Source organism: Petromyzon marinus, chromosome 18, assembly GCF_048934315.1.
Source record: "Petromyzon marinus isolate PM22_M1 ecotype Great Lakes invasive population chromosome 18, UKy_Petmar_22M1.pri1.0, whole genome shotgun sequence".
In the NCBI taxonomy this organism is placed as follows: domain Eukaryota; kingdom Metazoa; phylum Chordata; class Hyperoartia; order Petromyzontiformes; family Petromyzontidae; genus Petromyzon; species Petromyzon marinus.
The window spans coordinates 12,213,071-12,224,944 of NC_133684.1; the positions used below are offsets into that span (position 1 = coordinate 12,213,071).

Below are 11,874 nucleotides of genomic sequence, written 5' to 3' on the forward strand. Positions count from 1 at the left end.
TGTTTATAATTAACTATAAACGTGCAAATATGGTTAAGAGTGCAGGTACAGTTACAGAATACAAATATTATATTGAGTGAACTTTGTAACGCCTGTGAAATAAAAAAAATGTAAGAAGAAGAACATGCCCAGGGCATGTTGCTGAGTCATGAAACCAAATACTTGAACTGTTTGTTTTGTCGGCGTCTTGTTTTCAGGCATAAAAACGAGGATGTGAAAACATTTGTTTGAGAAAACATAGTTCCCAAATATTATTTGTTCACAAAACGCCATTAAGTATACATGTTCAGGAGATTGGGTAGCCTTGCAGCCAGCATGCTCACACTTGAGCTCGTTTCTACGAGTGTTAAGGTTTAATTTCTGCAGCCACCAGGAAATATTTGTTTCAATAGTTTCAATGAATCTCTGTAAGGTGCATTTTCTCTAAGGTAATGTTAACAACAGTGTGATAAGTTATTCTGCCAGTCATAACTATATTAAATAATTGTCATTGACAAAATGCTATATTACTATACATCCTACAGATCTCTCCTAAATAATCGCTACTCTACAAAAGAGATCATGAATATCTATCAGCTCTTGCTTGGATATATAAGGAGTAGAATTTACATATAGTATAGATTTCTCACAAGTCGGACTGAAAGGAATAGCTACAGTTTATGTGCTTTAATCATAATATGGTGGCTGGAGTCATTTCACTAAATACATTGTAATTATATCCAGATAATGGTGCATATTTTTCTTGAAATATTGATGAGCCAGTTAAAGTAAATTATATGCCTGTAATATTTTTTGTTGTTTCTACAGGCTTTTTGTTTGCCTACAGAGCTGAAACACTTTTTTGTTTAAACCTCAAAAATGACGACCATAGGCGTATTTGTTATTTTGGCACTTGCCAGTTTAATTCACAATTTTCAGCCGGCCGGTAAGTGTGCTTTTGTACTTGTATACACAACGATTGGTGAAAATTAAATACAGAACTACAACTCAATGTGTACATGATTATGATCAACTGCTTTGGAAGCAGGGTTCGTTAATCGCGAAGATGTAAGGGGTGCATGACATTCGTGACCTGTGGCGACATTGCAGCAGTTAACAAAAGATCTGTTCCTGTCGTATTTGTACGGATTTCGCAAAATGGAATGATAAAATAGTTCAAAAACTCCAGTGCAAAAAATGTGTTACAAAGTATTACAACTCAAAGCTGTTTTTGAACATTAAGGCTATTTGGGGTATATTGTGTATAAACTGATGACTTTATTTAGTATCAAAATGCATATATCTTTCACAAGTATTTGAATCACCCTCACCATTGCTTATTACGAATAACGATTACGCAGGAAACTGTAATCGCAACATCCATGAGCTTGGTGCTGAAAGCAATACTGTAGAGCAGTCAGTTCAAATGACAAAAGTCTAGTTAATTTCCACATGTACCTATTGACCCTGGCTCAGTAATTTGTGATTATGCAAATTATGTTTTCATTGCAGAGGGCGCTATTTTTACGCTGACAACGATGCAAGGAACAATTTTCAACCCAAACTATCCTAATGTCGCCCCAAGTCCCGATATTAACATATGGACCATTCAGGCACCACTTGGAAATATAATAACACTGACCGTGGATGTTACGAGGTAAGAGGCATGCTGGAAATGTTACTCTTATTTGCATATACATGTAGAGTAATTACTCGGTATGAGTTTTACATTTAATAACTTTGGATTTATGACTTTCAAGGACAACGTCCTGTCTTTTTTTGGATGTATTAAATAATCGTATGTACTTGTGAGGAATGTATCTTTGCTAACAATCACGACGTCCCCCAATGCCACGTGGAACATTTGCCGAGAAAGTACAGAAGTCATGAAACCAGCATGGCTGTTTACCTGAAGTGCTTGCACCGCATGACCAGAACAAACGCTTGTTGCTGCTCTCAGATTAATAATTTTATAAAGTGGCGTCATTCATGCTAACAGCATCCCACAACGCTGTTCATTGATCATATATAAGGACAAAATCCCACATATACGGCTGGCTACGCGTATATATGGGATTACACCGACAATTGTGAAGTTTTGATTTAAAGCTTTCGTGACTGCAGTAATTCATATTCTTAGTTTTTTCGGTAAAGTCACGTTGAAGAGAAACAACAAAATAACAAAATATATATAAAACAATAAAAAATTCTCACGACGTTTCGACCATAACTCAAACGGTCATCATCAGGTGTGTCGGTTTGCATAAATTTATTTTGAAAACGGCATATTTATTTATATATATAAAAATAACGTTTGCGTCACGCGCAACGATGGCAGTTTGCCAGGACTAGTCCATCTATTTTTTGAAAAGAGGAGGGGGGAGACGAAATTTGTTTTTATGTATGCTGTCTGAAAGGCACTGTAAGCGTGAACAATCAATCAAGAACTGAAATGATTTATCAAATCTTTCCAATGATTGCTAAGATAGAATCCATCTTCTCGGTTGAAATTGTCTCTGTGTTTGTATATGTGGATAGCCTCATGAACGAATCTCTCATGGAAGCCAGATGGCTTACAAAGAACCTCCGTCTTGGAAAAGTCAATGGCATGTGAGCCTACTGAATTAGAACAATGATCTGCTACGGCCGAGGTGTTGGTCCTACCGTGTTTAAGGTCTGCTTTATGTTCACGAATGCGGTCCGAGATATGGCGTTTGGTTTCTCCAATGTAACTACTACCACAGAGGCAACTTAGTTTGTAGACACCAGGGTATTGTATGTCCGGAATCACATCTTTTACAGACGGAACCAGATCACGGATTTTATGTAATGTGTTGAAACGGACCTGGATCTTGTGTTTATTCAAGATTTTGGAGATCTTTTTTGTGATCCCAGCAATGTAGGGTAAAGTGATGGTTTTGAAAGGCTCCTCAAGAGGGTTCTTCTTCATGGTTTGAGTGATAGCTTTGCGGATTGTATAGTCGGAGTAACCATTAGCCCTAAGAGCTTGGTGTACGTGCTTGAGTTCACTGCTTATGTGTTCCTGGTCGGATATGCATTGGGCTCTATGATACAGAGTCTTGATGAGAGAATTCTTCTGTGATGGATGGTGGTGGGAATCCGGTTTCAGATAAGCATCCGTATGGGTAGCTTTCCTGTAGACAGAGTGGCTCATTGAACCATCAGGTCTCTTTTTAATTAGGACATCCAAAAAAGGTATCATGCCATCTATTTCGACTTCCATGGTAAATCTGATGGCTGGGTGTATGGAATTGATGTGGTCGAAGAATTTGTCTAGAGCAGGCCGGCCATGTGGCCAGATGACAAAAGTGTCATCCACGTACCTCTTCCATAAGGTTGGGCGCAGAGTGGCAGTCTGGATGGCGTCAGTCTCAAATTTCTCCATGAAAATGTTAGCTATAACTGGAGAAAGGGGGGAGCCCATTGGGGTGCCCTCAGTTTGTTTGTAGAAAGTTCCATTCCAAGTGAAGTATGTATTGGTTAAACAGTGTCTCACCAGGGGGGGTACCTCAGTGTTTAGTCCTTGATGAACCAAGTCTTCAATGATTGCAATGGTGTCAGGTACAGGAACCTTGGTGAATAAGGAAACTACATCAAAACTGACAAGCAGGTCGTCTGGGGACAGGGAAATACCCTTGATTGTTGATACCAGGTGAGTAGAATTTTGTACCGCAGAGGTGGTCTTTCCAGTGAAAGGACGCAGGATTTCAGACAAAAAACGAGCTAGTTTGTAGGTGGGGGAGCTGATAGTAGAGACTATGGGACGAAGAGGTGTATCAACTTTATGTATTTTTGGTAAGCCGTATAATCTTGGTGGCCTGGCAGCAGAAGGTTTCAACGAAAACTGTTTAGATTGATCAATTAATGCGGTTGAATCAGAAATTATTTTGTTGGTTTGTGTGACGAGGCTGTTGGTGGGATCTCTTTTTATTTTTGTATAACTACCATCGTCGAGTAATTCTTTAATTTTGTTGTTGTATTCTATTTTATCCATGATAACAGTAGCATTGCCTTTGTCAGCTGAGAGAACTTCCATGAGAGATTCGTTCATGAGGCTATCCACATATACAAACACAGAGACAATTTCAACCGAGAAGATGGATTCTATCTTAGCAATCATTGGAAAGATTTGATAAATCATTTCAGTTCTTGATTGATTGTTCACGCTTACAGTGCCTTTCAGACAGCATACATAAAAACAAATTTCGTCTCCCCCCTCCTCTTTTCAAAAAATAGATGGACTAGTCCTGGCAAACTGCCATCGTTGCGCGTGACGCAAACGTTATTTTTATATATATAAATAAATATGCCGTTTTCAAAATAAATTTATGCAAACCGACACACCTGATGATGACCGTTTGAGTTATGGTCGAAACGTCGTGAGAATTTTTTATTGTTTTATATATATTTTGTTATTTTGTTGTTTCTCTTCAACGTGACTTTACCGAAAAAACTAAGAATAATAATTGTGAAGTTATGCATCTCCCACAAAGATTGGAAATGTATTTAGTGAAACAAAATATTGGTGACTGTCTTAACTACAATTGATCACCGACTTTGATTTAAGTGCAGTTTTATTATTGCAAGGTTACTTTCAAAATTTGTCATGTAACTTGTGCAGAATGGCCCAAATCTCCAACGGACTCTTATATGCTCTTTCGATCCCTCCTTCTGGAATCTTCCCTCAGCTAAACTCCCGCCTATTCGCGTTTGAATTTCCAAGCCAATCCAAAGCTCGCTGTTTCTAACAAACCATATATCATCAGTGGCTGTTCTGTCTGACCAATGGGTAACTTAAGCCCCCAATTCGAATGTCTATTTCCGCAATGTTTTGCCAGTGGTGCTAATGACAGAATTTAATATTCAGTAACGTATCGCCTTCGATGTCCATTATACCTGGATGGATCAGTCATTATGCTCTTGTATCGATAATGCTGTGATTGTTTGTGGGCAGTTCGTGCAATATGCCTACTCAGGGGATAGAGTGAGTCTTTTTTTTGCAGAAGTGGTTAAGTAGAATTCAAGTCATATTTGCAAGCTTCGATAAAGATTAACATAATGCAACACACAGTGGATGACTGCAATACAATGTTATAACGCATGCTACGTTGCTAAGTTGATAGAGTGCTCATGATCCTTTCCCTTGAATTTGGACAAGACAAAGTAAGAATTTTGTCACGAATACAGAAAGTGCCTCATATTTAAAGGATGCCTTTGCCTCTGTGGGGTGCAATACAGGAGAAACTCCTATCATCCGTTATCCTATAACCCTCAACTATATTATCCGCAAGAGCTGTGGGGTACATGCAAACTCATATTATCTGCGGCCCTATTCCTTCCCTATTTCTGCCGTCATTCACGATTTTACCGCGAAACAGCATACAATTACCCACGGTGTTTTTCACGTATAAGTGGTGCACATGAAATTCATCCAATTATCCATAATTGTATTCCCTGTGGATAAGTGTAGTACATTTTAATTAACCCCACGGATAATATGATTCACGATACGGTCCCCCATATCAAAATGTATAGAAGTTATTTAATAGTTACCAGGCCGCATTTGTAAACATGTTATAAAAAGTGTTGATTTTCCAATTCCCATATGGTTGTTATCCCATCTTGTGTTTCTAATTATCTAAAGCGAAATTCCTTCATGATTACGCTTACAGGTCCTGGTTACTGACTTCAGATACACAGTCTAAGTATGTGTGCATATAGTGTGCTGGGTATTGATTTCTTCCTTTAAACTTTAAGTTAAAAGTTACTGAATACACTTTGTACTTTGTAGGTTTAATGGATATTAAACCTACAAAAGATATTGAACTTTGTAGGTTTAATGGATATCATAAACTTAGATTATAAGATTGTGTAAAACCTCAACATAGCAAAACGGTATGTTTGATCACAATATGCTATTTACTTTTTATTCATAATCCACTAAACCACTGTTATATCGGATTGATTTTTTTTTATCTATTTGTGAATCATGTTTTTTTCCATACAGCTTGGCAACGGTTGATGCAATTTTTATTTATGAAGATGTTTCCTACAGTACAAGTATTAATACGCGTTATTTTACATTCATGTCTATGAGTAATGTATTGAATATGCAACTGCTGACTCCTGTTCCAATGATGAGTAATGCAATATTCATGGCAAACTATTCCATTACAATGTATCCTGATGGTGAGTATGCTGTTTAAAATCACAAGTATATAGACAGCATAAACAATTTGTACACATGTAAAGAAAATATGAAATTGAATAATACATATTATGTCACAATAATACTGAATTGGTCCTATTATAATGTAAATTGGTATAAATCTCTTTGGCGAACCAGCGAGAAATGGCGTACCCATTCTTGAAAGGAAATAAACGAGTGTTGATCGAATGTGTTTCTAGAGCTATTCGCAAGATTGTAAACTTTATTCAAATTCATGATTTCCATGATCACAGTGACATCTGTACCAAAATCATGGCCTTATTAATAAATATATATAATATCAAATACACTTAATATTACAAGAGTTATAAAATATTACAAGAAATGCAACTTTTGTAATGTTAATACGAATAATATTTAGAACGTGAGTTAATTCCATAAACCAAGATGCAGGCACCCTTAGGATTCCTATGGGTCTGAGTTTCAGAAACAAATTATGTCACACTTAAGTGTTCTTAGGGTACATTTCTGTTGCTTAAGGCTCAACGGGTGATACTAAAGAACAATCAGCATAAAATGCATTATTAAATATCTTAGACAACAAATAGGCTACATTTATGGACTGGCATGCGTATTTTTTTTCTCTCCAAATGACAGTAACATGAGCACAGTACAGAAGAAGGTCTCTTATCTGGCATCCACGGGGAATGGAGAGTTCCGGTTAAGGGCCCATCCATAAATTACGTCACGCACCTGGGGGGGGGGGGGGGGTCAGACATTTGTGTCGTCACATCAAATGCGCAACTTTTAATAAATATAGACAGCACGTTCTACTTAATTAAATATACTGTTTCATAAATGTTTTCTCCTACAACATCAGAGTGCAGCGCCACATTAAATACGCGCTACAATGACAATAGTTTAAAGCGATTTGAAGCATGTTTTATATATTTTTAGGGGGGGGGTGGGTAGCGCTTTGTGACGTCATATTTGAGGGGGGTTCTGACTTTTTGTGACGCCGTGTGACGAAGGGGGGGGGGGGGTCAAAATCGTCCAAAATCGTGTGACGTCATTTATGGACGGCCCCTAATCAAATATGCCGGTTATCTGAGAGTTATACTTATGGTGCACCACATTTTCCAAGTACATTCAACTTTTAAATAAATAAACTAAGCTTACATTTAATTTTGACTTAAAAGTTTCGTGACTGCTGGCATTAATATTCTATGGCTCTTTCGGTAAAGTCACGTAAATAGAAAAATAATAAAATATACAAATAAAGTTATAAAAAATATCACGACGTTTCGATTGCAAAACAAGCGGTCGTCATCAGGAACAGGGAGGTTAGCCTCTGAGTACCTCTGTAAAAGAGTACAGTATATTATTTCAAATACAGTATCATAGTTAAAATGTAAGCTGTTTTATTAAGGTTTAGAGATGGGCGGGGCAGCTAATGTTGATGTTGGAGAAAGCTTCGACACCGGCAGTGTTGCGATTGAAACGTGATATTTTCAATCACTTTATGTTTATTTTTTTATTATTGTTTTTTTCTATCTACGTGACTTTACCGAAAGAACCATAGGATAAGCTTAAATTTTAACTATGATATTTGAAATAATATACTATTTTACAGAGGTACTAACTGGTGAGTTGTGGAGCATTCCAAGTTGATTGTAGAGAAGAAGTACGGTACACAGTAGTATACAGTACTGTGTGTACTGACTCGCGTTAGCACCACCACTCGCCAGCGTCCTTGAAGCTCCCATAAACAACAGCGGATATATGAACGGTGCATGGAAAGATGTCAGAGAGCTGTCAGAATTTGTCCGCATACTTGAAGGAAGATTTGTGTTTCCCTCTATGACAAGTTGCTGGTTAATAGAGAGCTACTGCTGAGTAAATCAACACCTTACAAATCCCAAACGGCTTTAAACCCAGTTTGGTATGGGTATTTGTTATATTCCCTATACTAACTGGAACAGTGTTATTGAATTTCGCATTCTGAAAAAAAATATTCTGTTATCGCGTTATATTATAAGTTTTGTTGTGACATAATTCTAAGTGTTCTTTCATTCCTCACTCTGAGGCTTGAATTTAAATTGCTTTTATGATTTCCATATTCTATTCCCCATCTTTAAAGTGGACTTTAAATGCTTCATATTCTTGTTTCTTTCGGTAAAGTCACGTAGAAAGGAAACAATAAAATAATAAAAAAATATAAAACATTACGTTAAGAAAAAACCGCCACTTTTTCAAAATTTCTTGCTGTGGTTTTCATACCTGATTGCTTGTGTTGCAGTCGAAACGTCGTGAGGATTTTATTGTTTTATATATATTTTTATTTTATTGTTTCCCTTCTACGTGACTTTACTGAAAGAACCAAGAATATTAATCCCTGCAGTCACGAAAGCTTTAAATAAAAATTTAAATGCCTCCTTTATTAATGTGCACGTCAACCATTTGTATATATAATCGACCTTCCTTAAATACAAAGTGTGTTCAAATGTAATTGTAAATAAAACACTATGGTTACAAAAAACTCGCCTTATAATGAGAAATTATATATCAGTCAGTTGCAAATGAGTATGGTGAGGTAACGTCTGGTTTTGTTGCAATGGAATGTTGTAAAAGTTAACCAATGCATTTTTGAATCCTTAGAATACAAGCGTCCTATTGGATTGGAATCAGGCATCATACCAGACAACGCTTTATCAGCATCTTCTGCATATGGCACCCATAAAGCTTGGCATGCCAGATTGCACAACCCGGTGGATTACTGGTCTCCATTGTATTACACGAATTCTGAGTACATAATCATTGATTTCCAGACCATAATTAATGTCACAGGATTGATTTTTCAAGGATCTGTGCCAGCTCAGGACACGCTGAATGGAGCAATCCCTAGCTGGGTGAACGTGTGCAACATGTATATCAAGGACCCAGCCACATTGAATTGGAGTTTCAATTTCCTCTCAGTAAGTTTTTGCCCCTACTTGACCATTGTTTCTTTTTTTTATAAAACAAAATACAATACAGTCCAATATTATTTCTCACAGTATGCTTTTTTAAGTAGAGTATAATGTTTAATATTGTTTGGTTACTGTTTTTGTATTTACGTTTTGTGTAGGTTGTGCACATTTTGTTTGCGAATCTGTTATTTTCACTTAAAAAATGCGAAAAAAAGATAAATTACCACAGTAAACAGTATTCTCCACCACTCCCAAATTATTACGTCTGTGTGTACGTAGTTAAGCAAGCAAGTGTTTCTACGCTCCTAATTTTACATTCCTTATTATATTTGTGTAAGTGGATGAACAAAGGTTTAGTAGTATGCAAGTCAGTATCCAATGTCTGTGCTCATTTGGGGAATGTATGTGTGTGAAAGTGGATTTAAAGCTTTCGTGAATGCAAGGATTCATCTTCTTTGGTTCTTTCGGTAAAGTCACGTAGAATGAGAATAAAATAATAAAATAAAATAAGACAATAAAATTCTCACGACGTTTCGGCCACAACACAAGCGGCCTTCCTCAGGTGAAGAAACAGGTATATCCAGGAAACAAAGCCCGAGTGGACCCCGTCACGTCAGGACTGAGTCTTATTAAGGCCGTGTGGGCGGAGTTGGATTAGCATGTTACCAGCCCCCACCCGGGGCGGAGGAGGGGGGGGGGCTGGTGGAAACAAACACTAATTAATCCGAAACAAGTGCGCAGCCAAGGTGCGCCGCCGTGTACCGAGCTCCACCATGACATGCCATAAGGACCACTATGCAATACAATACCATACCTTCAAATCCAAACTGCATGTTATAACATAGACAAATTCACCTTTGAATTATACAATGCGTTACTTTATACTACCCTATACTTGAGACTATAAAAAATATTAGACATTGTAACATTATACTATGTCTTATTCTATAGTGAATATACTAATGTATATACTAATGTATATTCACTATGCAATCACGATGCTATATCTTGCCTTATGAGTAAAGTTACACATTACAATGTTATACTATTAATTGTTATGCTCCATGTTACAAACCATAGCATTAACCATGGTGTGAAAGGTTTTAAGAGGCACTTTAGTTTGTAAACAGACATACAGTACCCGGGTGTTTACAAACTAAAGTGCCTCTGTGGTAGCAACTACATTGGGGAAACCAAACGACATATCTCGGACCGCATCCGTGAACATAAAGCAGACTTGAAACACGGTAGGACGAACACCTCTGCCGTGGCAGATCACTGTTATAATTCAGTGGGCTCACATAACATTGACTTCTCCAAGACGGAGGTTCTTTGCAAGCCAAGCAGCTACCATGAGAGATTTGTTCATGAGGCCATCCACATATACAAGCACAGAGACAATTTCAATCGAGAAGATGGATTCTGGCTTAGTAACCATTGGAAAGATGTTTTAAACCATTTCGGTTCTTAATTAATTGTATTTCACGGTGACCTTCAGACCGCAGCCCCCCTTTTCCGCTGGCATTGCCTCTTAATACCTCTCACACCATGGTTAATGTTATGGTTTGTAACATGGAGCATGACAATTAATCGTATAACATTGTAATGTGTAACTTTACTCATAAGGCAAGCTATAGCATCGTAATTGCATAGTGAATATACGTTAGTGTGGTATATAGTTGGATTCATAGAATAAGACGTAGTATAATGTTACAATGTCTAATATTTTTATAGTCTAAAGTATAGGGTAGTATAAAGTAACGCATTGTATAATTCAAAGGTGAATTTGTCTATGTTATAACATGCAGTTTGGATTTGAAGGTATGGTATTGTATTGCATAGTGGTCCTTATGGCATGGCATGGTGCAGCTCGGTACACGGCGGCGCACCTTGGCTGCGGCACTTGATTTGTAATAATTAGTGTTTGTTTCCACCAGCCCCCCTCCCTCCTCCGCCCCGGGTGGGGGCTGGTAACATGCTAATCCAACTCCGCCCACACAGCCTTAATAAGACTCAGTCCTGACGTGACGGGGTCCACTCGGGCTTTGTTTCCTGGATAGACCTGTTTCTTCACCTGAGGAAGGCCGATTGTGTTGTGGCCGAAACGTCGTGAGAATTTTATTGTCTCATTTTATTATTTTATTCTCATTCTACGTGACTTTACCGAAAGAACCAAAGAAGATGTGTGAAAGTGCTTGTGTGTGCATGTGGGAAATGGGCATGCACCTAGCACGGCACAAGCGCCGTGGAGACGTCACCGCTACTTCGTGGTGAATGTCGGTTGTTGGAGCGGTAGTAGGGGGGGTTAGCGCACCGCGGATACGAAACAGAGACCCGGGATTGATTCCCGCTCAGGATCAACACCAGCTTTATTAGTATTTTTTTCATAATTCATATTTTAACTCATGAATGTCAGACAGTTGCATATATAAGCATACTGGTAGTTACTGTTATTTTACACAATTTGATCGCACTTTGGTGGGAGTTTTAACAAGCAAATTAACAACAGCTGATAAACAATTGTATGCCTGGTTCCTTGGCGCATTTGAAGATTGTATTGAGGTGATTTAGTTTCACGAGTTTATCCACCTGCTTCAATGCTGTATATAACATATGAACATTAGCTATCATATCCTACAGCGTTATATCAGGTCTTTCTCTCTCAGTTATGAAAACAAATACATAAGTAAACATTCCTTTGTGTACAAAAACCGTAAATAGGTATTGGTTTCACTG

The 11,874-nt window shown here is 37.7% G+C and overlaps 1 protein-coding gene across 2 annotated transcripts in view; it reads left to right on the forward strand.

Annotated features, from left to right (window-relative positions):
* Positions 1 to 229: 229 nt before the first annotated feature.
* The window catches only part of LOC116943678 (polycystin family receptor for egg jelly-like), a 45,983-nt gene continuing 34,338 nt past the window's right edge, over positions 230 to 11,874 (forward strand). The window contains exons 1-5 of one of the 2 annotated variants that reach the window (XM_032956738.2): positions 230 to 428; positions 808 to 925; positions 1,492 to 1,636; positions 6,008 to 6,189; positions 8,828 to 9,144. In XM_032956738.2, coding sequence (XP_032812629.2) covers positions 859 to 925; positions 1,492 to 1,636; positions 6,008 to 6,189; positions 8,828 to 9,144 — 711 coding nt within the window. In that variant the 5' untranslated portion in view covers positions 230 to 428; positions 808 to 858. The remainder of the gene's footprint in view (positions 429 to 807; positions 926 to 1,491; positions 1,637 to 6,007; positions 6,190 to 8,827; positions 9,145 to 11,874) is intronic. The other variant, XM_076067891.1, reaches the window with a different exon arrangement.